The sequence below is a fragment of the Tachyglossus aculeatus genome, chromosome 8 (genome assembly GCF_015852505.1).
Source record: "Tachyglossus aculeatus isolate mTacAcu1 chromosome 8, mTacAcu1.pri, whole genome shotgun sequence".
Taxonomy (NCBI): Eukaryota; Metazoa; Chordata; class Mammalia; order Monotremata; family Tachyglossidae; genus Tachyglossus; species Tachyglossus aculeatus.
This window is the reverse complement of record NC_052073.1, coordinates 20,059,281-20,084,516: the sequence shown is the minus strand read 5'-3', so window position 1 is coordinate 20,084,516 and position 25,236 is coordinate 20,059,281. Positions and strand designations below refer to the sequence as shown.

Sequence of the window (25,236 nt, the reverse complement as noted above, 5' to 3'; positions counted from 1 at the left end):
GTGATGAGTAAGTGTCCTTTCTTTAGAAGTCATTTTGGTCTTTCATTAAATCAAAGAGCAACCTTTATTTCCAGCAAGACTTCCAGTAAAAAAATGGGTCATTGATCCATTGTGAACACAAGTCTCTCACCATATAAAGCACCAAAACATAAAAAAAAAACCACAACAAAAAACCCCCACAAAAAACCCATCACCCACAATCCCTCCCACTTCCCCAAAAAGCCATACAGCCCAAAAATTTGCGCAAAAAAAAGGGGGGGGGGGGGGGGAACACACAAACACCCGCACAAAAGAAGTCCTTGAGTTATGATTTACAAGTTTATACACCATTTCCTATGCAAAAAAGTGACCCTGATGAAAAGTTTTATAGGTGAAACCTCAAATGAATTCATAGATAATGAAAATGCACTATCTAGCTCTAACAACATAAAGCAAATAACAGTGCTCTACAAACAATTTATGTGGGAGGTAACTGGCATTCTTTAGTACTACAGCACTCAAAGGCCACTAAACTAACAAAAAATTGTTAGTAGCCGATGAGAAACAGAAAGAGCACTGGGATGTAAAAATGCAAAATGCAATTTTCTGAATTTTAAAAACGTATCATAGTGCATAGCCTAAATTAGACTTCTAAAGAGGTAAGACCCCTTTCAATACAATTTTCTAGCATTTAAAAGGGTCACTTCTCCTTTTAAATAAGATGGTTGTTCCAAAAAAGAGGAAAAAAATGGGAAAAAAGAAAAAAGAAAGTTGAGTCCTGTACTGCAGTAAAAATCTTTCAGTCACAGACTGATATAAATGATGAATACTGTGCAGTAGTAACATTGCTGGGTGTCCATCTGCACATTTACTTGGGTTCTTCAATTGTCCCCTTACTGAGGTCTGTCATTTTGGGATACTTTACTTTCTTCTGGTCCAACTCATTCTGAGCCCACAGTAGTAGTTTCAGTAACTTTGCCAACTTGGGAGTTGACTCACGGTTTTCATAGTCTAGAACTGCCTGGTTAACTTCACTCCATACCTAGAATAAAATGAATTTTAGAATTATGGTAATTTATCAAGCATGTACTATGTGCCAAGCATTGAATCGATAAAAGATAATCATGCCGCTGTCCACCTGCAAGGCTCACAGTCCAAGAGGGAAGGGAATTTTATTCCCATTTTACAGGTGAGAAAACTGAGGCACAGAGAAGCTGTGACTTGCTCAAAGTTTCCCTAACCGGGGGGGAGGGGGGACCTGGGATTAGAACCCAGTACCATGCTCTTTTCACTAAGATAGAGCTGTCTGTGTATTCAAAGAGAAGAGGTTGACATCATAAACAAGCTAAACACTTCCAGAGAACAAATAAAGAGCAAAACTTTAATACCTGCTCCTATCAAATTGTTTTAAATATTTTTCAAACGGCCAAATACAGGGATCCTTAAAAACCATCCTGAAGTACAGTACATCCTATCCCACCCCCACAGGAGTATGCACATATCCTTATACTCAGTTGCTTACCTTACTTGTGATTTGTTTTTATTCTCTGCCACCCCTTTAGACTGTAAGCTTCTTGGGGAGCAGGGATCATGTCTACCAAATGCACTGTCCTCTCTCAAGAGCTTAGTTCAGTGCTCTACACAAAATAAGCACTCATATAAATAACATTGATTACATAAAACACTTCAGATAAGAAAAAAGGTGATTAAGGGAAAAAATATGAAATTTTGAGAGCCAGCAACCCCTCCCAGGTTTTTTTTTAATGCATTTACATGGTACTCAGCCTCTGAGGCATTTAAATTAAGAATTTTGGGAGGAGAAAAAGATTCCTCACCAAGTCCAAGGAGAACTTAGTAAATACATTTGAATACATTTCAGTGTAAGGGAGAATACAGAGTTTTCCACTCAAAATATAATCAGAAATGACCACAATATTCTAGATTTCCTTTAAGAAGATTATAAGAGGAACTGAAAGAAACTGATAGTCTTTTAAATCTTTTTTGTTATGGGCATAATTAAAAATATTTTGGACAATATTCTATAAAAATCATCCTATCCTAAGCTCTCGATTACTGATTTGACTACTGTATAGGCTTCTTTGCTGACCTTCCCGCCTCTTGTCTCTCATCACTTAAGTCATTAGTTCACTCTGCTGCCGGGATCATTTTTCTAAAGAAATGTTCAGTCCTCATCTTCCCTCTCCTCAACAACCTCCTGCAGTTAGACTTTTAGACTGTGAGCCCACTGTTGGGTAGGGACTGTCTCTATGTGTTACCAATTTGTACTTCCCAAGCGCTTAGTACAGTGCTCTGTACACAGTAAGCGCTCAATAAATACGATTGATGATGATGATGATGATGCAGTTACCCATCCACCTCTGCATCAAACTCTTTACCACTGGCTTTTAAGGCACCTGAACAGCTTTCACTAACACCTACCTACTCTCTCTACCTTGATTTCATCTATCCCGCCACCTACCCCCTACCCCACATTCTCCCTTGGGCCTGGAACTCCCTCCTGGATCTCACTCCTAGGCCCATGCTCTAGCCACTAGGCCACACTGCTACCAGGCAGGGGCAAGTATTTTTGGAAGGTGAATGGCTTTGATCAAATATCTCCTGCTTCTGGACTGTCTCCCCCTTCTAGGCTGTGAGCCTGGTGTGGGTAGAGATTGTCTCTGTTTATTTCTGAACTGTAGTTTGCAAGTGCTTAGTAGTGCTCTGCACACAGTAAGCGCTCCTCCGGGAGGCCTTCCCAGACTGAGCCCCCCTTTTCCTCTGCTCCTTCCCTCCCCATCGCCCCTACTCCCTCCCTCTGCTCTATCCCCTTCTCCGCCCCACAGCCCTTGTGTCTATTTGTACATATTTAATATTCTATTTATTTTATTAATGGTGTATATAGATCTACTTTGATTTATCTATTTTAACGTAATTGATATTATTGTTCTGTTTTATTGTCTGTCTCCCCCTTCCAGACTGTGAGCCCGCTGTTGGTAGGGATTGTGTTGCCGAATTGTACTTTCCAAGCGCTTAGTACAGTGCTCTGCACACAGTAAGCACTCAATAAATATTCATTCATTCAATCGTATTTATTGAGCGCTTACTGTGTGCAGAGCACTGCACTAAGCGCTTGGGAAGTACGAGTCAGCAACATATAGAGACGGTCCCTACCCAAAAACGGGCTCACAGTCTAGAAGGGGGAGACAGACAACAAAACACGTACACAGGTGTCAAAACCGTCAGAATGAACAGAATTAGAGCTATATGCACATCATTAATAAAATAGAGTAGTAAATATGTACAAGTAAAATAAATAGAGTAATACATCTGTACAAATATATACAAGTGCTGTGGGGAGGGGATGGAGGTAGGGTGGGGGGGATGGAGAGGAGGAGAGAAAAAAGAGGGCTCAGTCTGGGGAGGCTTCCTGGAGGAGGTGAGCTCTCAGTAGGGCTTTGAAGGAAGGAAGAGAGCTAGATGGCGAATGTGTGGAGGGAGGGCATTCCAGGCCAGGGGAAGGATGTGGGCCGGGGGTCGACGGCGGGACAGGCGAGAATGAGGCACAGTGAGGAGGTTAGCGGCCGAGGAGCGGAGGGTGCAGGCTGGGCTGTAGAAGGAGAGAAGGGAGGTGAGGTAGGAGGGGGAGAGGTGATGGAGAGCCTTGAAGCCGAGAGTGAGGAGTTTTTACTTGATTCGTAGGTTGACAGGCAACCACTGGTTCCTTCTGAGGAAGGGAGTGACATGCCCAGGGCATTTCTGTACAAAGATAATCCGGGCGGCAGAGTGAAGTATAGACTGAAGCGGGGAGAGACAGGAGGATGGGAGATCAGGGAGGAGGTTACTGAATGAGTGAATATCACTCTCCCCACCTACAAAACCTTCCTAAAATCATATCTCCTCCAAGAGAAGCAGCATGGTTTAGTGGAAAGAGTACAGGCCCATGTATCAGAGAAGAACCTGGGTTCTAATGGCAATGCTGTCAACTGATTATTGGGTGACCTTGGGCAAGTCACTTAAATTCTCTGTGCCTCAGTTTCCTCATTTGGAAAATGGGATTTAATATCTGTACTCACGCCTACTTAGAATGTGAGCCCCACATGGGACAGGGACTGTGTTCAACCTGACTAATGTACATCTACCCCAGTGCTTAGAACAGTGCTTGACACATAGTTCTTCCCAGACTGAGCCGTTTGTTTCCCCTATCTTCCCTCCCCTCTGCATCGACTATGAACTTGGCTGTGTACCCCTTAAGCATTTTGATGATGATAATAATAATAATAATGGTATTTGTTAAGCACTTACTATGTGCCAGGCACATTGGTAAGCACTGGGGTAGATACAAGATAATCAGTTTGGACACAGTCCCTTGTCCCACATGGGGCTCACAGTTTAAGTAGGAGAATGATACTCACCTCAGACCTACAATACTTATGTGAATGTCTTTATATTCTACTATCTCCCCTATCCCTAATCTATTTTAATATCTGTCTCCCCCTTTAGACTGTAAGCTCCTTGTGGGCAGGGATCATGTCTACTAACTCTGCTGTATTGTACTCTCCCAAGAGCCTAGTATAGTCCTCTGCTCACAGTAAACTCTCAATAAATAGCATTGCTTGATAATGACACTAACAGCATTTATGAAGCACTGTATTTGAAAAACTGTACTAAACATTAGGGCAGATATAAGATTCTCAGACTGGAAAGTCCTCATCACTCATGAGGCGCATAGTCTAAACAGGAGAGAGAACGGGTACTGAATCCTCATTTTACAGATGAGGAAACAATCACAGAAAAGTTGAAGTGACTTGTCCAAGGTCACACAGAAAGTAAGTAGTGGAGAGATTAGGACCCTAAGTCCTCTGATTCTCAGGCCTGAGCTCTTTCCATTAATCCACACTGCTTCCCTAAGAAATTAGGTCTATGGTTCAGAAATGCTATCAGCAAAGAAATTAATTACAGTTTTACCTTTTGCCGCTGCATCATATTAAGCAAGTCTCCAAATGGTGACTCTTCAGGATTATCAAAGGCAAGTAATGCCAAGGTGCGTTCCATTTCTGTCAAACATTCTCTACTTTCCTCTCCTTGTTCTGCCAGTTGGGTCTGAGCAAATTCCAATGCTGCTTCTGTCTCTCGCTGCCTAATTAGCTCAATTAAATGTTGTTGCTGCACATAAGGAACAAAAATCAGTAAATTTAATGTTCTCATGCAAATATTTATTAATTGGACCATATCACATAAATTACATGTCATCTCTGTACTAGTTAACGGTTAAATGCAGCTCTAAAAATGATGGATTTTCTGAACTCCCTGTGGCAAGGAACATGCTTACCAGCTCTGTTGTACTGGACTTTCCCAAGCACTTAGTACAGTGCTCTGCCCACAGTAAGTGCTCAATAAAATACCATTTTAAGTACTTCTAAAATTTACAGCTTCAAAATGGAAATGAATTGCTAATAGAAATTACTGTATTATGTAAACTTTATGTTAATATCTAAGCAACACATGTCTAAGTGAAGAAACTCAAGATATTCATTACACAATCTCACCTGTAAATGGAAGTAAAGATATCGATTTGTGTCTAACAGTTCTGGGTGGAGACTGTTTATCAATGCAATGGCTTCCTGAATCTGACCTTTCAATATCATCTCTCTGATTTTTATTCTTTCATCTAGTGTCTCCAGATCAACACTTGGCTCAATTCCAGACTCCATCCGAAACTTTTCTGCTGCTTCCTTAAAACCCTCTGTAATGGAAAAATATTATTAATGTTACAATCATTTTCACGAGTAAGCACTTGGGACAATCTGGTTCAGAATCCTTTTATTTTAGAAGGTCCTTCTGCAGTTGCAAACAGTCCAGAATGTGAGACTTTTTTTAGAAAGGAACTCTGGGGAAGACAGAGGGAAAGGTTACATGGAAATCATCTCCTTCTAATAAGGGTATTTAAAAAAGGAAAGAAAACAACAACAACAACAACAAAAAAAACCTGATTGCAGCTTAGCCTGCTCCCTGAGGACCAGAAATTTACAGGTCTAGAAAGGACAAAACAGGCAGACCTATAAGCTTTGGTTGTACTACTTCAAGAAGACTTTTCATTAGTTAAGATCCGTGGATGCCATTCACCTGGTTTCCACATCCATCCAAGTGATTCAACACAAACTGGCTGAGCTACAAAAGTATGTGCCAACTCCCACTACACAGGTTTTACTTGCAGTCATAAACAGGGTTGTAGAATATGAATGCCTCCACCTTTGTACAGCCCACAGATTGACTTAAACTCCAGGCAGCAAGTAACCACTTTATTTCCTTTTTTCCTTCCCATAGGGAAAAGGGATACTTCCTGGAAATAGGTTCAGATAATGTGGATGGCTACAAATACACTCCCAAGTGCTTACTACAAGTCTCTGTGCTCAGTAAACTCTTCACAAATGACAGGGATTGACTGATGTTAGTGAAAAAGTACTAGTGATATTTGCACTTGACAGCTATTATGTTGCTTCGTTCCAAGCTAAAAAGAAAAATTAGTGTGGGGCCTGAAGCAGAGGTGTGGACTATAGTGGCCAAAGCCATGGTTTTGGCCTGTATATTGGAGATTGCTAACCTCCCTATTACTTTTATACTCTATGTATTTATATACATACATATATTACATTTATACCCTAAATCTTTCAGTTTGGCTAACCAAAATTGATATATTTTAACACATCATTCTACCAGGATCAAAGTTATGCATGCTTCTATGAAACTTTCCAATAGAAATAGGCGGGACTTTTTATTAAGGGTGATAGGGTCACACAATTCTACCACAGTGCATTTTTTCACAATGTACTTGACAGAAGGTTATTAGGTTAATACAACAGCTCACATTTATCTAGATAGGATGTGATGTCAGAAAAAAGTTGCGCTTGGCATCAGTCAAGATGCACGTACTATATAACTTGAGTCTTCCATAACTAGAGGCTCATCAAGAATATGACTCCCTGTATTGTAACCAAAGTTGGACTTAAAAAAAAAAACAAGGGTCTTATTTTTAAAAGAGTTAATATTAGCCTGTAGGACAGATCCAGAAAAGCTTGAGGCCTTGGAAAAGTTTTAATATGGAAAATAACTCAGTATTTTGACCATGCTCACAATTTTTCCTTATGATTATGAGAAATGATTTTTGAAAGCCAAATTTGCAACAGGTACAGTAGATGTTCAAAAACAGTTATAGCAAACACAAAACCCATGAATTCATCAGTGAAACAATTTTACACATGCAGAAAAGGTACTAGAACATCATGCATAAGGCTAGAAAACACCAACATTTCTTGCTCACTATTACCTGTAACGAGATAGTTCATGATAAGGCGGTTCATGTCAGCTCTCTGAATGTGCAAATTATTAAGTTTTTCCATCCACTCATCTTTAGTGATTTCATCAGGTTTTTCAGCATAACTCATTCTCAACTGCAGCTTCAGGGAGGGAAACATTGTAAAAATATAAGCAGGATACAATAGTATACTTTTTTCCATATGTCACGACTACTTTCACTAGAAATAGATAAAAACCTTTGCGACCTCACTTGCAGATTGCAATACTGCAAGAGTAAAATAGATGGCTCTTTCCCGCAGAGTTGACATAAACACCCAAACTGCGAATGAAAATGTTTTAAATTATGGCACTCCCCATCTTAACATAAATCCTTCATTTACCTGTGTCATCACCTGACTTCCAAAACATTTATGAAGCAATCCGCATATTTACCCTCTCATCAGGTCCTCTGAATCACCTGAAAGTTATTTCCCATTTGATAGAAATTTATGATCGAAATGGCACGCTTCTTCACAGCTTAATGCCCGGGAAATATAACATTTCGGTAAATGTAAATGATTACTGTGATTTTTAAGCCTGTTACTTGAACTTCACTTTTAAGTGCTGCAAACTATGATCACCAAAAAAAGGGAGATCGCCCCCCCCCACCAAATAAATTAATAAATCCAGAAACTTGCCATTCCAGAAGCGCACACAATCTTCTCCGAACTCCAGATCACCTTTTGACACCTACTCCTCCCCAACCCAACCTCCTGCCATCCTCAACTGGCCTTCCCAAAAATGGTGATATGCTCATCAATGGTACTGATTCAGTGCTTACTCTGCGGAGAACACTGCGCTAAGCGCTCGGGAGAGGACCGAGTTGGCAGAGGGGTTTCCAGCCTGTGAGGAATTTACGGTCTAGAAGGTGGCTCAGTGGAAAGGGCCCGGGCTTGGGAGTCGGAGGTCATGGGTTCAAACCCCGGCTCCGCCAACTGTCGGCTGTGTGACTTTGGGCAAGTCACTTCACTTCTCTGGGACTCAGTTACCTCGTCTGTAAAATGGGGATTAAGACTGCGAGCCCCCCGTGTGACCTCCTCAACGCTAAGAACAGTGCTTTGCACATAGTAATCGCTTAATAAATGTAATTATTATTATTAGGGGGAAGTGTCCACAGCATCCCTGTCCATGGACTATGTCCAGGAACCGCTGGGCAGCGTGTGAAGTAAGGGTCCGACCCCCACCGGGTGCCCGCAGACGCTCCACAATTGACTGTTTACTTCCCAAGCGCTTAGTACAGTGCTCTGCACCCAGTAGGCGCTCAGTAAAGACGACCGATTGAACGAACCAACGAAGTGCAGCCCGAAAACTTGGATTTCGGCCGCTCTCCCGGGCGGGGAATGTTTTGGGGGGTCTTCCCATCGGTCCTCCAACCTCCAGGTACTTGGTCAGCGCCGCGAACGCTCTCACTTGGCCGCAGAGGTGACTCCACGACGCACGGGCTTCCTACCATTCATTAAATCGTATTTATTGAGCGCTTACTGTGTGCAGTAAACGCTTGGAAAATACAACTCAGCAACAGATAGAGACAATCCCTACCCAACAACGGGCGAGTGCGTTGCCGGCATCGTCCCCTTCTAGACTGTGAGCCCACTGTTGGGTAGGAACCGTCTCTATATGTTGCCGATTTGTAATAATAATGGTATTTGTTAAGCGCTTACTATGTTTGAAGCACTGTTCATTCATTCAATCGTATTTATTGAGCGCTTACTGTGTGCAGAGTACTGTACTAAGCAATTGGGAAGTACAAGTTGGCAACATACAGAGACGGTCCCTACCCAACAACGGGCTCACACTGTTCTAAGCGCCGGGGGGATACAAGGTGATCAGGTTGTCCCAAGTGGGGCTCACAATCTTAATCCCCATTTTACAGATGAGGGAACTGAGGCTCAAGAGAAGTCAACGGCCAGAGAGGCGGGGCCGGGGGGACTCGGGACTCCCGCTCCTTTTCATTCATTCATATTTATTGAGCGCTTACAGTATGCAGAGCACTGTACTAAGCGCTTAGGAAGTACAAGTCGGCAACCTAAAGAGCCGGTCCCTACCCAACAACGGGCTCACAGTCTAGAGAACTAGGCTTTGGAGTCGGAAGTCATGGGTTCAAATCCCGGCTCCGCCAATTGTCAGCTGTGTGACTTCGGGCAAGTCACTTCACTTCTCTGGGCCTCAGTTCCCTCATCTGTCAAACGGGGATTAAATCTGTGAGCCCCCATGGGACAACCCGATCACTTTGTAACCTCCCTAGCGCTCAGAATGGTGCTTTGCGCATAGTAAGCGCTTAATAAATGCCATTAAGTGGAAAGAGCACAGGCTTTGGAGTCAGAGGTCAAGGGTTCAAATCCCGGCTCCGCCACTTGTCAGCTGTGTGACTCTGGGCAAGTCACTTAACTTCTCTGTGCCTCAGATACCTCATCTGTAAAATGGGGATTAAGACTGTGAGCCCCCCATGGGACAACCTGATCACCTTGTAACCTCCCCTGCACTTAGAATAGTGCTTTATTACTCTATTTATTTTACTTGTACATATCTATTCTACTTATTTTATTTTGTTAGCATGTTTGGTTTTGTTCTCTGTCTCCCCCTTTTAGACTGTGAGCCCACTGTTGGGTAGGGACTGTCTCTAGATGTTGCCAATTTGGACTTCCCAAGCGCTTAGTACAGTGCTCTGCACATAGTAAGCGCTCAATAAATACAATTGATGATGATGATGACGATGCTTTGCACATAGGAAGCGCTTAATAAATGTTATCATTATTTTTTAGACTGTGAGCCCACTGTTGGGTAGGGACTGTCTCTAGATGTTGCCAACTTGGACTTCCCAAGCGCTTAGTACAGTGCTGTGCACATAGTAAGCGCTCAATAAATACGATTGATGATGATGATGACTGTCTCGATATGTTGCCAATTTGGACTTCCCAAGCGCTCAGTACAGTGCTCTGCACATAGTAAGCGCTCAGTAAATACGATTGATGATGATGATGCTTTGCACATAGGAAGCGCTTAATAAATGTTATCGCTATTATTTTTTAGACTGTGAGCCCACTGTTGGGTAGGGACTGTCTCTAGATGTTGCCAACTTGGACTTCCCAAGCGCTCAGCACAGTGCTCTGCACATTGTAAGCGCTCAATAAATACGATTGATGATGATGAGGACTGTCTCGATATATTGCCAATTTGGACTTCCCAAGTGCTCAGTACAGTGCTCTGCACATAGTAAGCGCTCAATAAATACGATTGATGATGATGATGACTGTCTCGACATGTTGCCAATTTGGACTTGCCAAGCGCTCAGTACAGTGCTGTGCACATAGTAAGCGCTCAACAAACACGATTGATGATGATGAGGACTGTCTCGATATATTGCCAATTTGGACTTCCCAAGCGCTCAGTACAGTGCTCTGCACACAGTAAGCGCTCAATAAATACGATTGATGATGATGAGAACTGTCTCGATATGTTGCCCATTTGGACTTCCCAAGCGCTCAGTACAGTGCTCTGCACATAGTAAGCGCTCAATAAATACGACTGATGATGATGATGATGACTGTCTCGATATGTTGCCCATTTGGACTTCCCAAGCGCTCAGCACACTGCTCTGCACATAGTAAGCGCTCAATAAATACGACTGATGATGATGATGACTGTCTCTAGATGTTGCCAATTTGGACTTCCCAAGCGCTCAGTACAGTGCTCTGCACATAGTAAGCGCTCAATAAATATGATTGATGATGATGAGGACTGTCTCGATATGTTGCCCATTTGGACTTCCCAAGCGCTTAGCACAGTGCTCTGCACATAGTAAACGCTCAATAAATACAAGCACTTACAGTGTGCAGAGCACTGTATTAAGCGCTTGGGAACTACAAGTTGGTAACATATAGAGACAGTCCCTACCCAACAACAGGCTTACAGTCTAAAAAGGGGAGACTGACAATAACACAAAACATGTAGACAGGTGTCAAAACCATCAGAACAAATAGAATTACAGCTATATGCACATCATTAAAAAAATAAATAGTAAATATGTACAAGTAATAGAGTAATAAATCTGTACAAATATATATACCTGTATATATGTTCGTACATATTTATTACTCTATTTATTTATTTATTTATTTTACTCGTACATATCTATCCTATTTATTTTATTTTGTTAGTATGTTTGGTTTTGTTCTCTGTCTCCCCCTTTTAGACTGCGAGCCCACTGTTGGGTAGGGACTGTCTCTAGATGTTGCCAATTTGTACTTCCCAAGCGCTTAGTACAGTGCTCTGCACATAGTAAGCGCTCAATAAATACGATTGATGATGATGAGGACTGTCTCGATATGTTGCCCATTTGGACTTCCCAAGCGCTCAGCACAGTGCTCTGCACATAGTAAGCGCTCAATAAATACGATTGATGATGATGATGACTGTCTCTAGATGTTGCCAACTTGGACTTCCCAAGCGCTCAGTACAGTGCTCTGCACATAGCAAGCGCTCAATAAATACGACTGATGATGATGATGACTGTCTCGATATGTTGCCAATTTGGACTTCCCAAGCGCTCAGCACAGTGCTCTGCACATAGTAAGCGCTCAATAAATACGACTGATGATGATGATGACTATCTCGATATGTTGCCTATTTGGACTTCCCAAGAGCTTAGCACAGTGCTCTGCACATAGTAAGCGCTCAATAAATACGATTGATGATGATGAGGACCGTCTCGATATGTTGCCCATTTGGACTTCCCAAGCGCTCAGCACAGTGCTCTGCACATAGCAAGCGCTCAATAAATACGACTGATGATGATGATGACTGTCTCGATATGTTGCCAATTTGGACTTCCCAAGCGCTCAGCACAGTGCTCTGCACATAGTAAGCGCTCAATAAATACGATTGATGATGATGAGGACTGTCTCTAGATGTTGCCAACTTGGACTTCCCAAGCGCTCAGCACAGTGCTCTGCACATAGTAAGCGCTCAATAAATACGACTGATGATGATGACGACGGTTAACCGGCTAAGGACGTCGGTGGGGGGGACGACAGGCGTCAACGGCAGGCCGCGGGGGCTTCCGCCGGCGGCTCCTCCTCGCTCGACGCCATTGCGCCCCTTCCAGCCCGCTCCCTCCCCTCAGCGGCCGCCATCTTACCGCGCGGTCTTCGCGGCGGCGCCTTTCTCCACAGCCGGCTCGAAGGCGGGGGCCGCGGCGGAGGACGAAAGGCCACCCTCCCTCTCGCGGGGGGGTCTCGCGAGACTACGAGCGGCCGGCCAATAAAGCCTCCCCGTCGGGACGGAAGGGGATTCCGGAAGTCCTTCCTGACTTCCGGCCCTGCGCTGAGGCGTTTTCCCGCCCCTTCCCCCCCGAGTGACGGAGGGTGAAAGGAGGGACGGGCAGCCAAGATGGCGCCGTCAACGGCGCTTACCCAATCTTAGCATCATCATCAATCGTATTTATTGAGCGCTTACTATGTGCAGAGCACTGTATTAAGCGCTTGGGAAGCACAAATTGGCAGCATATAGAGACAGTCCCTACCCAACAGTGGGCTCACAGTCTAAAAGGGGGAGACAGAACAAAACCAATCATCATCAATAGTATTTATTGAGCGCTTACTATGTGCAGAGCACTGTACTAAGCGCTTGGGAAGTACAAATTGGCAACATGTAGCGCCAGTCCCTACCCAACAGTGGGTTCACAGTCTAAAAGGGGGAGACAGAGAACACCACCAAACAATCATCATCATCATCAATCGTATTTATTGAGCGCTTACTATGTGCAGAGCACTGTACTAAGCGCTTGGGAAGTACAAATTGGCAACATATAGAGACGGTCCCTGCCCAACAGTGGGCTCACAGTCTAAAAGGGGGAGACAGAGAACAAAACCAAACATCATCATCCTCAATCGTATTTATTGAGCGCTTACTATGTGCAGAGCACTGTACTAAGCGCTTGGGAAGTACAAATTGGCAACATATGGAGACGGTCCCTACCCAACAGGGGGCTCACATTCTAAAAGGGGGAGACAGAACAAAACCAATCATCATCATCATCATCATCAATCGTATTTATTGAGCGCTTACTATGTGCAGAGCACTGTACTAAGCGCTTGGGAAGTACAAATTGGCACCATATGGAGACGGTCCCTACCCAACAGTGGGCTCACAGTCTAAAAGGGGGAGAAAGAGAACAAAACCAAACAATCATCATCATCATCAATCGTATTTATTGAGCGCTTACTATGTGCAGAGCACTGTACTAAGCACTTGGGAAGTACAAATTGGCAACATATAGAGACAGTCCCTACCCAACAGGGGGCTCACAGTCTAAAAGGGGGGAGACAGAGAACAAAACCAAACACACTAACAAAATAAAATAAATAGAATAGATATGTACAAGTAAAATAAATAAATAGAGTAATAAATATGTACAAACATATATACAGGGGCTGTGGGGAAGGGAAGGAGGTAAGATGGGGGGATGGAGAGGGGGACGAGGGGGAGAGGAAGGATCATCATCATCAATCGTATTTATTGAGCGCTTACTGTGTGCAGAGCACTGTACTAAGCACTTGGGAAGTACAAGTTGGTCTATCAATCAATCATATTTATAGAGCACTTACTGTGTGCAGAGCACTGTACTAAGCGCTTGGGAAGTCCAAGTTGGTCAAGCAATCAATCAATCGTATTTATTGAGCGCTTACTGTGTGCAGAGCACTGTACTAAGCGCTTGGGAAGTACAAGTTGGCAACATATAGAGAGCCCGCTGTTGGGTAGGGACTGTCTCTGTGTGTTGCCGACTTGTACTTCCCAAGCACTTAGTTCAGTGCTCTGCACACAGTAAGCGCTCAATAAATACAGTTGATTGATTGATTGACAGTCCCTACCCAACAGTGGGCTCACAGTCTAGAAGGGGGAGACAGAGAACAAAACCAAACATATTAACAAAATAAAATAAATAGAATAGATATGTACAAGTAAAATAAATAAATAGAGTAAGACTGAGCCAGCTGTAGGGTAGGGACCGTCTCTATATGTTGCCAACTTGTACTGCCCAAGCGCTTAGTACAGTGCTCTGCACACAGTAATTGCTCAATAAACACAAATGAATCAATGAATGAATATAGAGACGGGCCCTACCCAACAGCGGGCTCACAGTCTAGAAGGGGGAGACAGACAACAAAACAAAACATATTAACAAAATAAAATAAATAGAATAGTAAATATGTACAAGTAGAATAAGCAGAGTAATAAATATGTACAAACATATATACAGGTGCTGTGGGGAGGGGAAGGAGGTAGGGCGGGGGGGGGGTGAGGAGGAAGGGGAGAGGAAGGAGGGGCCTCCGTCTGAGTGGAAAACAGACGGTTTCAATCAATTCCAGTATCATTCATTCAATCGTATTTATTGAGCTATTACTGTGTGCAGAGCACTGTATTAAGCGCTTGGGAAGTACAAGTTGGCCACATATAGAGACGCCCCCGTCTCCCAACTGAGCGCCTCAGAATTTGAATGTGAACCCCCCACCCCACAACACACACATAAACACACACTGTCAGGCTTGTACTGGGATGAAGGTATTTCAACTTTTCTCGGGGTTTTTTTTGGTTAATCATTGGCCGGGACCGTGAGCTATTATCGAACAAAGGTCAGTTTGAATCAAACTAGTCGAGCCGCGTTTACAGCAGACTAGATATTGTTGACTAACTTCGGTCAGATGTTCAGCAGAGGAGATAAACACGATTCTACGGGCAAATCGAAGATCAAGTCTCTTCTCTGAATAACCAGGTAGTTTACAAGTGCGTAGATTTATCCCCCTTAAAAATACAATTCTGTAATTTTAAACTTACAAGCTCAAATGTGGGGAAATAAATAAGAACTTGATACTCTTGAAAGTATGAGATCAAGCACAACTCTCATCCTATGTAAACACAGAAATAACCGCGTTTTACTTTACTACACTTGGGCCTCAGCAATTGAACTCCATTGCAAACCTAGGAGAATCGAGCAGGAACAAGATTTAAATAAGGCGTTCAAGCGTCAGGAAGAAATATCTTATTTCATTTTGCACTGAAATAATTGTGCATTCGACCAAAATACCATAATTTCCTCTCCTTGTTTATCTATTTTTTTTACTGTTCACAACCAATCGGTGTTCTCTCTTTTCCCTAGGCCATTGGAAGTTCTTTCTTTCTCCACTCCGTTTCATTGGTTTGATGCTTCAAACTCCTCCCTAAAATGTGGCGTTTACCCCAAAATGTAATTTAGGGAGAGACTATGGGTCGGTCCCACCCCTTTGGAAATACTTCCTGCTTCCGTCTTTTCGGATCCGCCTCCGCACGTAGGGCTTCAAACACAGGAAAAGAAGAGATTATAACAACGAGTAGTGGAATAGCACCAAGAAATTTAAAGGTAAGAAGCGATATCAGGAGGGGAATCAATACTATAGATTAAGCCGGAAATTGGAATAGGTTGGGTGCTTGTTTTCAGTTTCAGAGAACACGTTAAATTTGCCATTATTTCTTTCCATCATCTCTTTATGACGTTTACTCTGATAAGGGGAAGAACCAAGTAAAACAGCTAAATCAGCCTTTTGATTCAATCACTTCTTTGTCAAAAGTAATGTTATGATTAGGAAAATGCAATCTTGTCTTTTCACCCTGTAAGTATAAAAGGGCTTTTTTATTTTTTGTTTCATATGAGCGGCTATGCCAATAGCCTTTACGTTGTATTTTTAGATTACCAAACGAATATTAAAAAAAATTAGTGTAGATAAGTTTTCCTGCTAAAGCACAGGTGTGGAGGATTTTACTGCGCCGTGACCTTGGGCAAGTAGCTTAGGCAAGTCCACTAAGCCTCAAATCTCCTCCTCTTGTAAAATGCGTTTAATAATACCTGTCTTTTGCTACCTTTCAGAGGGTGTTAGAACAAAGTATTCAACTGATGTGTAAGCACTTTGAAGAGTAAAAGTGCAGTATAAACTTAGGTATTTGGAAACTTTTTTATGCTGTTAAGTGCTTAATATGTGCCAAGACTGTACTAAGCACCGAAGTACTTACAAGGTACTGATTACAAGATAATCAGTTGCAAACAGTCCTTGTCTCACATAGGGCTCACAGTCTTAATCCCCATTTTACGGAAGAGGTAGCTGAGGCACAGAAAAGTTAAGTGACTTGTCCAAGGTCACACAACCAAGAAGCAGCATGGTGTAATGTATACAGCATAGACCCGGAAGTCAGAAGGTCATGGGTTCTAATCTTGACTCTGCCACTTGTCTGTTGTGTGACCTTGGGCAAGCCACTTCACTTCTCTGTGCCTATTACCTCAACTGTAAAATGGGGATTGAGACTGTGTGCCCCATGTGGGACAGTGACTCTTTTCCAACCCGATTTGCCTGAATCCACCCCAGCGCTTAGTGCAGTGCCTGTCACAAAGTAAGTGCTTAAAAAATACCATTATTATTATTATTTCTATTATTATTAAGTGGCGGAGATGGGATTAGAACCCAGATCCTCCGACTCCTAAACCCGTGCTCTTTCTATTAGACTGTGCTGCTTTTCATAATGTTTTATGTCAAGCTTTGAAAAAACATTTCTTACAGGTTTGCACAAGAGTTAGATTTGAAAGCTACTTGGAAAAATAGAGTTATCCTGGGGGGAATATGGGTCTCTGACCCATAGCGACTCCATGGATACCCTCTCTCCCAGAACGCCCCACCTCCATATGCAGTCGTTCTGGTAGTGTATCCTTAGAGTTTTATTGGTAAAAATATGGAATTGGTTTACCATTGCCGCCTTCTGCGCCGTCAACTTGAGTCCCCACCCATTTTGAAGTCCCAACGCCTAATTTTCCAACTGGGATTTGGACTCTTAGATTTACATTGATGTAAACGAGGGGAAATCTCATTAGGAATTTATAAAGACAATTTGCTCAACCAATCAAGGGTTTTTTTTTAAATGATTCTGTCTTATCAGTTATCTTATGTTGACACTTGCAACCAAACTAATTTTTTTTTACAAAACTGTAACCTATTTCATCTACCCTTGTGGCAGAATTTTTATATTTGAAATCATTGTCTTTTGCTGTAGACATTGTAATCTGACTGCAACTATTAAGGAAGGGAATAAGCAGTTGGAATAGATTTCCTTCACAATTTTACGCTTGAGTAAAATCTTAATTTTTATTTGTTTTATAATCTTATTAGCCCCCCTCATTTAAGTATAATCATTGGCCAAATTTTTTCCTTTTTAATGGGTAGTGGTTTATTCTGCCTTAAAGGATTTTTTAATCAAATGCCTCTGACAGAGAGGATAGGTTGCTATCAAGCTACATGTTGCATGTCGAATCCTTGAACCAAAAATCTTAGTCTTTTGAAAAATAGCCAAAAATAGGATTGAGAAATAGGAGAATCCAGAGCCTCTGTGACTGAAAATTGTCTGCTAAGAGGGGATCTTTTCTTGTGGTGGTACTTTTAAAGAGTGTTTTGTGGCTGACCCAACAGACTGTGGAGCAAATTGATATTTTATCTCTTGCCACCCTGCTCCCCGCCATTTTTTTTTTGCAACTGTTTCCCAAGTCTTCTCTCCCTTTCCCTCTTTTCCCTGTACTCCCCTCCCATATTTCTTCAGTTTTAGCCTTGCCCTGCTGTTCTTCTTTCTCAGTCTTTTTGTTACTATTTGGTATTCACTATTGCTCTCCTTTGCCCTGCACCCTCAATTTCTAATGACTGAATAATGTTATTCATAAAAATGGAGTTTTCCCGAGCCTACTCTCTTAAATTGTAAGTTAGGGTTAAAGTTGAAGAACCCCTTAAATATTTTTAAAAGTTCAGTCTTCCTTAGCAATTACATTCCTAAAAAGGTCTTAACTAGTCATCCTAATAAGATCAGGCTTAACAAGTCAATTTAATTAACTTATGTGATATACTTTAGTTATGCATTCACTGATGGAATGTTTGGTCACTTGTAAATGCATCTTACATTTTTTTATTCTGAAATATTTTCCTTCTCACTGTAAAATATGTGGAGCTTCCTTGGGCATTTTAAGCAAAACTTGACCTTAAATCCTAACTCCTCTGTGACTGACATTCTTCCCTTACCAACGTAAAGCCACCTTCATACCAAAAAGAGATTTGGATTGGTGTTGGAATCGGAAAGGTTATGTGAGCCGATAAAAGTTGGGATGGGATGTGTGTTAATTTACCCCCAGGGGTAGGCATCCGAGGCTCACAAGCCTTATCTGGCTCTTTTTGTAAGGAAATAAGGCTCTTATAATAATAATAAAAATTGTGGTATTTGTTAAGCACGTACTGTGTGCCAAGCACTGTTCTAAGCAATGGGGTAGGTACAGAGTAATCAGGTTGTCACATGTGGGTCTCACACTTTTAATCCCCATTTTACAGATGAGGGAACTGAGGCACAGATAAATTAAGTGACTTGCCTGACGTCACATATCCGAAAAGTGGTGGTCGGGATTAGAACCCACACCTCAGACTCCTAAGGCCGTGCTCTTTCCAATAAACCATGCTGCTTCCCTGCTTCCCTTCTAGAGGGAGAGTCTAAACCCAGGGCCTCGGGCTTAGGACTTTGCCCGCCAACCATTTTACACATGTGATGTAACTGCCACACATGATCTTACAGCCGCAACCCACCTAAAACCTGCAGCAGATGGCTTTGAACATCTAGGCTCCATCCAACTCAGCTCCTAGCTCCAGCTCAGCTCAGCTCTTCCCTGGGAGATTATCCTCTAAAAATTTAGTAACTTTGCCCTCCCCCCCTTCCTAAACCCCTCCATATCCCCAGGGGCAAATGGGGAATGTTATCCTGGCGCAGTAAGGGTGAGGCATTTAAAATCGTCACTGTGCCTGAGGGGTGCAAGGCATTTAAAACTGTTAGAATCACCATGAAGTAAGTCATGATGATGTGTGTTTAAATTGCCTGATTGGCTCTTTGTGTCCCAGGGATTGCTGTTCTACACAAATAGATTGCCAATTCCTTGTTGAGCATTTTAATATATTTGCAAACACTGGATAGAGTAATATTACCCCACCCAAACACTTGTTATATCCGTGTTGTGTGGGAAGCATAAAAATAAACCTGAAATAAAACTTCAAATTTGGAAATTTCAGATTTTTTACCCTAATTTTTAAAAATCCTCCTGAAATACATATATGTATTATCCACCAAAACGTATTTTTGTGGAAGCACGAAGCCCATTTTGCTAGAAATACAGGTTAGATTTCCTTGGTAAGTCTACAGGTTAAAGAATGGGAATATTGTCCTTGTTTGCAAGCCTTTTACAACCCGAATTTGTGCATTCATTGATATGATTGACGCTGGAGCTCATGATTAATTTTTTTCATAAATAATTACTAATATTTGTTGGATGCCTCCTGTGTGTAGAGCATTGTACTAAGAGTTTGAGTACAGTAGATTAGCAGACATGATCCTTGCCTGTAAGAAATTACAATCTAGCAGTGGAGAAAGATACTAAAATAAATTACAGATGGGAGTAATAGAGTTTTAAGAAATGTACTACATAAGTGCCCCAAGAGAGGTTGGGGTTGAGCACCAAGTCCTTAGGTGTTGTGAAAGTACTGAAGCAGGGGATATAGGTGGTGACATGAGCGATTAATCAGGGTAGGCCTCCTGGGAACATCTGATGTCTCATATTTTCATATAATCATGCATATTTCCCCCTTAATTTGTGTTGACTTTTGTTTCCTGCACTAACTGTGCTAACAGTTAAGAGGTGACTTAAGCAGTGCAGAGGAGTCATTTGGGTAATTTTTTGCTTTGGGCTTTAAATTATTAAGTAGCCTAAAAATCATGTCAAATGATGGTAGGGCAGAGAGGAAGAGTGAAAGCCAGGGCAATGGACGAAGTAGATTAGGATAGACTGTGAGCCCGCTTGTTGGGTAGGGACTGTCTCTGTGTTGCCGACTTGTACTTCCCAAGCGCTTAGTACAGTGCTCTGCACACAGTAAGCGCTCAATAAATACGATTGATTAATTAGGAGGAGAAACAGGGCTGGTGGGAGATGCATTATGTGGAAATTTGGTTCGTTTGGTCTCTTCCCTTCTCCCCAGAGGTCCCTCTTCTCGGACCTCTTATTTCCCCTCCACCACTAATTAGGGGAATTGCCAGAACTAATTGATTTAATTTTTTTTCTTGATGTAGTCAGAGTTTTGCAAAATTAGCCAATATCCTTGTGGAATTAATTTAGCTATGTTAAACCAAAGGTGTGAAGGTCAAATAGAAGTGAACAGACTTTTTTTTAATCTATTCTTCATGGCATTTGGTAGGGGTTTTGACCTTATAGAACATTGTACTGTGTGCTTGGGGGAAAGATCCAAGATAATTAAGACAACATCTCAGGGATTCACTGTCTAAAAGTGAGGAGGGGATGAGAGGACTGAAGACAGATCCAAGGAAAGAATTAACATGGTAAAAAAGAAGCAATAAGAATTAGTAAAATAAAGTTAAAGAACCACTTTTCAGGTCTCTCACCCCTCCCAAAGGGGAATATGTGAAGCCGCCGTCAAGCTTCTTAACTTTTAGAAGATCGGGTCGAGGAAGGGTGATTTGCTGCTTCATCTTGCCTGTCCAGATTCAGTGGAATGAGATGGTTGTGCGGGGAAGGGGGAGAGTGACCAGTGTCTCTGACCCTAAAACAGATGGAGGAACAAATTGGCCCCTAGTAGTTTTGCTCAGCCACTTCTGGTGGTAACCCACAGCTCTCTGGACCGAGAGAGCCTAAACTGTGAAAACAGCGTTCCTCAAATAGCATTATCCAAGCCCTCTTTCATAGCTCGTTAGCAGTTAGTCTCCTTGCCGAGCAACTGCAGAGGGCTCAGAGGGTTCACAGGTAGAAGGAACGAACACCTCCTGTTCACACTCCGTCGTCGGCATCCACCTCATAGCCCGGCACTTCAATCAATCGGTCGTATTTACTGAGCGCTTACTGTGTGCAGATTACTGTACTAAGCGCTTGGGAAGTACAAGTTGGCAACATATAGAGACGGTCCCTAATCAATCCCCCCATCTTACCTCCTTCCCTTCCCCACAGCACCTGTATATATGTATATATGGTTGTACATATTTATTACTCTATTTATTTATTTATTTATTTTACTTGTACATTTCTATCCTATTTATTTTATTTTGTTGGTATGTTTGGTTCTGTTCTCTGTCTCCCCCTTTTAGACTGTGAGCCCACTGTTGGGTAGGGACTGTCTCTATGTGTTGCCAATTTGTACTTCCCAAGCGCTTAGTACAGTGCTCTGCACATAGTAAGTGCTCAATAAATACGATTGATTGATTGATTGATCAATCAATCGTATTTATTGAGCAATTACTGTGTGCAGATTACTGTACTGAGCGCTTGGGAAGTACAAGTTGGCAACATATAGAGACGGTCCCTAATCAATCAGTCAGTCATATTTATTGAGCGCTTACTGTGTGCAGATTACTGTATTAAGCGCTTGGGAAGTACAAGTTGGCAACCTATAGAGACGGTCCCTAATCAATCAATCAATCGTATTTATTGAGCACTTACTGTGTGCAGATTACTGTACTAAGCGCTTGGGAAGTACAAGTTGGCAACATATAGAGACGGTCCCTACCCAACAGTGGGCTAACAGTCTAGAAGGCTTAACCTTCGTGAAGGCTTAACCGACACGATTATCATCATCCTCACCACCACCGTCCCAGCTTGCAGCCGGTGCCCGCCAACCCGTCCCCAGGCCATTCTTTTAGAGAAGCAGTGTGGCCCAGTGGAAGGAGCCCGGGCTTTGGAGTCAGAGGTCATGGGTTCGAATCCCGGCTCCCCCACACGTCTGCTGTGTGACCTTGGGCAAGTCACTTCACTTCTCCGAGCCTCAGTTCCCTCATCTGTAAAATGGGGATGAAGGCTGCGAGCCCCACGGGGGACAACCTGATCACTTTGTAGCCCCCACCCCCAGTGCTTAGAACAGTGCTTTGCACATAGTAAGCGCGCTTAGTGCAGTGCTCTGCACACAGTAAGCACTCAATAAATACGATTGATTGATTAAATACCAACATTATTACGTCTGCTGTGTGACCTTGGGCAAGTCACTTAACTTCTCTGAGCCTCAGTTACCTCATCTGTAAAATGGGGTTTAAGACTGTGAGCCCCCCGTGGGACAACTTGATCACCTTGTATTCCCCCAATCAATCAATCATATTTATTAAGCACTTACTGTGTGCAGAGCACTGTACTAAGCGCTTGAGAAGTACAAGTTGGCAACATATAGAGACAGTCCCTGCCCAACAGTGGGCTCACAGTCTAGGAGGGGGAGACGGAGAACAAAACCAAACATATTAACAAAATAAAATAGAATAGATATGTACAAGTAAAATAAATAGAGTAATAAATATGTACATACATATATACAGGTGCTGTGGGGAAGGGAAGGAGGTAAGATCGGGGGGATGGAGAGGAAGGAGGGGGCTCAGTCTGGGAAGGCCTCCTGGAGGAGGTGAGCGCTCAGTAGGGCCTTGAAGGGAGGAAGAGAGCTAGCTTGGCGGATGGGCAGAGGGAGGGCATTCCATCATCATCATCATCCATCGTGTTTATTGAGCGCTTACTATGTGCAGAGCGCTTAGAACAGTGCTGTGCACATAGTAAGCGCTTAACAAATGCCATCATTACTACTATTATTATTACTACTACTATTATTATTACTATTATTATTACCACTACTGTTATTATTACTATTCTTTGGGCAGCAAACCGCCTCGGGGATCGTCGGGTTTGCAAAATTCCACGTCCCGGGCTCCTCGGTCGCCTCTAAGTGGGAGCCAAGGAGGCGAGGGTGTTAACATTCGGTGACAAAGCAGGGCGGGGCCAACGGGCCGGCCGGGGGAACCGGAGAAGTTGCAATTCCTCTTCCCCGTAGGCAGGGCCCACTGTCCCCATTGTGCCGGGCGGCGGCGGCGGCGGCGGCGGCGGCACCACCGTCGTGGCTTCTCTTGCCGCCGCCGTGCACTCGCTGGTTGCCTCGAGGCCGCCGCCCTCCGTCCCTCCTTCCTTCCCGCCCGCCCGCCCGCCGCCGCCGCAGCCTAGAGGAAATGGCCGCGAGCGCCGGCCGCCGCTGAGATCGCACGGTGAGTGACCACCCCGGGACCCCGGCAAGAGGCCCCGCCGCCTCCCGCGCCCCCCGCCGCGTGCGCCCCGGGGCTCGGGGTGGGGTTGGGGGGAGCAGAGGCGCGCGCGCCCGGCTGGGGAGGCCTGCCTCGTTCTCGCGCGCACCCCCCCCACCCGCCCAAGGCACACATACACACACTCCACACACACACACACACACACACACACCCGTCAGGGGCGCGGGCGGACGGGGCCTTCCCGGTGTGCGACCTCCCGGATCACCGAGAAAATGGCGGCCGCCGACCCGGCTGGAAGGCGCCATCGGGGCCGGGGCGGGACCTCACCTCCCTTCTCTCCTTCTACTGCCCAGCCCGCACCCTCCGCTCCTCCACCGCTAATCTCCTCACCGTACCTCGTTCTCGCCTCTCCCGCCGTCGACCCCCGGCCCACGTCCTCCCCCGGGCCTGGAATGCCCCCAATCCCTCTGCCCCTCCGCCAAGCTAGCTCTCTTCCTCCCTTCAAGGCCCTGCTGAGAGCTCACCTCCTCCAGGAGGCCTTCCCAGACTGAGCCCCTTCCTTCCTCTCCCCCTCGTCCCCCTCTCCATCCCCCCATCTTACCTCCTTCCCTTCCCCACAGCACCTGTATATATGGTTGTACATATTTATTACTCTATTTATTTATTTATTTTACTTGTACATTTCTATCCTATTTATTTTATTTTGTTGGTTTGTTTGGTTCTGTTCTCTGTCTCCCCCTTTTAGACTGTGAGCCCACTGTTGGGTAGGGACTGTCTCTATGTGATGCCAATTTGTACTTCCCAAGCGCTTAGTACAGTGCTCTGCACATAGTAAGCGCTCAATAAATACGATTGATTGATTGATTGATCTTGTACATTTCTATCCTATTTATTTTATTTTGTTGGTTTGTTTGGTTCTGTTCTCTGTCTCCCCCTTTTAGACTGTGAGCCCACTGTTGGGTAGGGACTGTCTCTATGTGATGCCAATTTGTACTTCCCAAGCGCTTAGTACAGTGCTCTGCACATAGTAAGCGCTCAATAAATACGATTGATTGATTGATTGATTGATCTTGTACATTTCTGTCCTATTTATTTTATTTTGTTGGTTTGTTTGGTTCTGTTCTCTGTCTCCCCCTTTTAGACTGTGAGCCCACTGTTGGGTAGGGACTGTCTCTATGTGATGCCAATCTGTACTTCCCAAGCGCTTAGTACGGTGCTCTGCACATAGTAAGCGCTCAATAAATACGATTGATTGATTGATTGATTGTTCTCTGTCTCCCCCTTTTAGACTGTGAGCCCACTGTTGGGTAGGGACTGTCTCTATGTGTTGCCAATTTGTACTTCCCAAGCGCTTAGTACAGGGCTCTGCACATAGTAAGCGCTCAATAAATACGATTGATTGATTGATTGACGGGCCTGGCAGTCGTCCGCCCCCCCCCCCCCCCGTCCAGGCCGCCACTCCCCGGCCCCTTTCCCTCGACCAGAATCGCCGTCAACCCTACCAGCTCCTTCCCCCGAACATTCCCGGCCTGAGGCCTTGTTAGTAGTCACCATAGTCAATCAATCAATCGTATTTATTGGGCGCTTACTGTGTGCGGAGCACTGTACTAAGCGCTTGGGAAGTACAAGTTGGCAACGTATAGAGACAGCCCCTACCCCACAGTGGGCTCACAGTCTAAAAGAGAAGCAGCGTGGCTCAGTGGAAAGAGCCCGGGCCTTGGAGTCGGAGGTCGGGGGTTCAAATCCCGGCTCCACCAATTGTCAGCTGTGTGACTTTGGGCAAGTCACTTCACTTCT

The 25,236-nt window shown here is 43.8% G+C and overlaps 2 protein-coding genes across 4 annotated transcripts in view; one reads left to right on the top strand and one right to left on the bottom strand.

The window, feature by feature from the left end:
• Window positions 1–267: 267 nt before the first annotated feature.
• GID8 (GID complex subunit 8 homolog) lies at window positions 268–12,568 on the bottom strand. Of its 2 annotated transcripts, none has more exons than XM_038750346.1 (5): window positions 12,470–12,568; window positions 7,304–7,433; window positions 5,526–5,722; window positions 4,945–5,142; window positions 268–1,021 (listed from the first exon to the last, which is right to left on the bottom strand). In XM_038750346.1, exons 2-5 carry the CDS (start codon window positions 7,419–7,421, stop codon window positions 848–850), a joined length of 687 nt encoding a protein of 228 aa, XP_038606274.1. In that variant the 5' UTR covers window positions 7,422–7,433; window positions 12,470–12,568; the 3' UTR covers window positions 268–847. The 2 variants fall into 2 exon arrangements, with proteins under 2 accessions (XP_038606274.1, XP_038606273.1); XM_038750345.1 differs by lacking the exon at window positions 12,470–12,568 and adding an exon at window positions 7,971–8,199.
• Window positions 12,569–15,035: 2,467 nt separating this feature from the next.
• Window positions 15,036–25,236, top strand: part of DIDO1 (death inducer-obliterator 1) — a 67,123-nt gene continuing 56,922 nt past the window's right edge. The window contains exons 1-2 of one of the 2 annotated variants that reach the window (XM_038750628.1): window positions 15,036–15,103; window positions 15,488–15,727. The gene's annotated coding sequence lies outside the window, so the exon portion shown is untranslated. Of the gene's footprint in view, window positions 15,104–15,487; window positions 15,728–25,236 lie in introns of those variants that run through there. The other variant, XM_038750629.1, reaches the window with a different exon arrangement.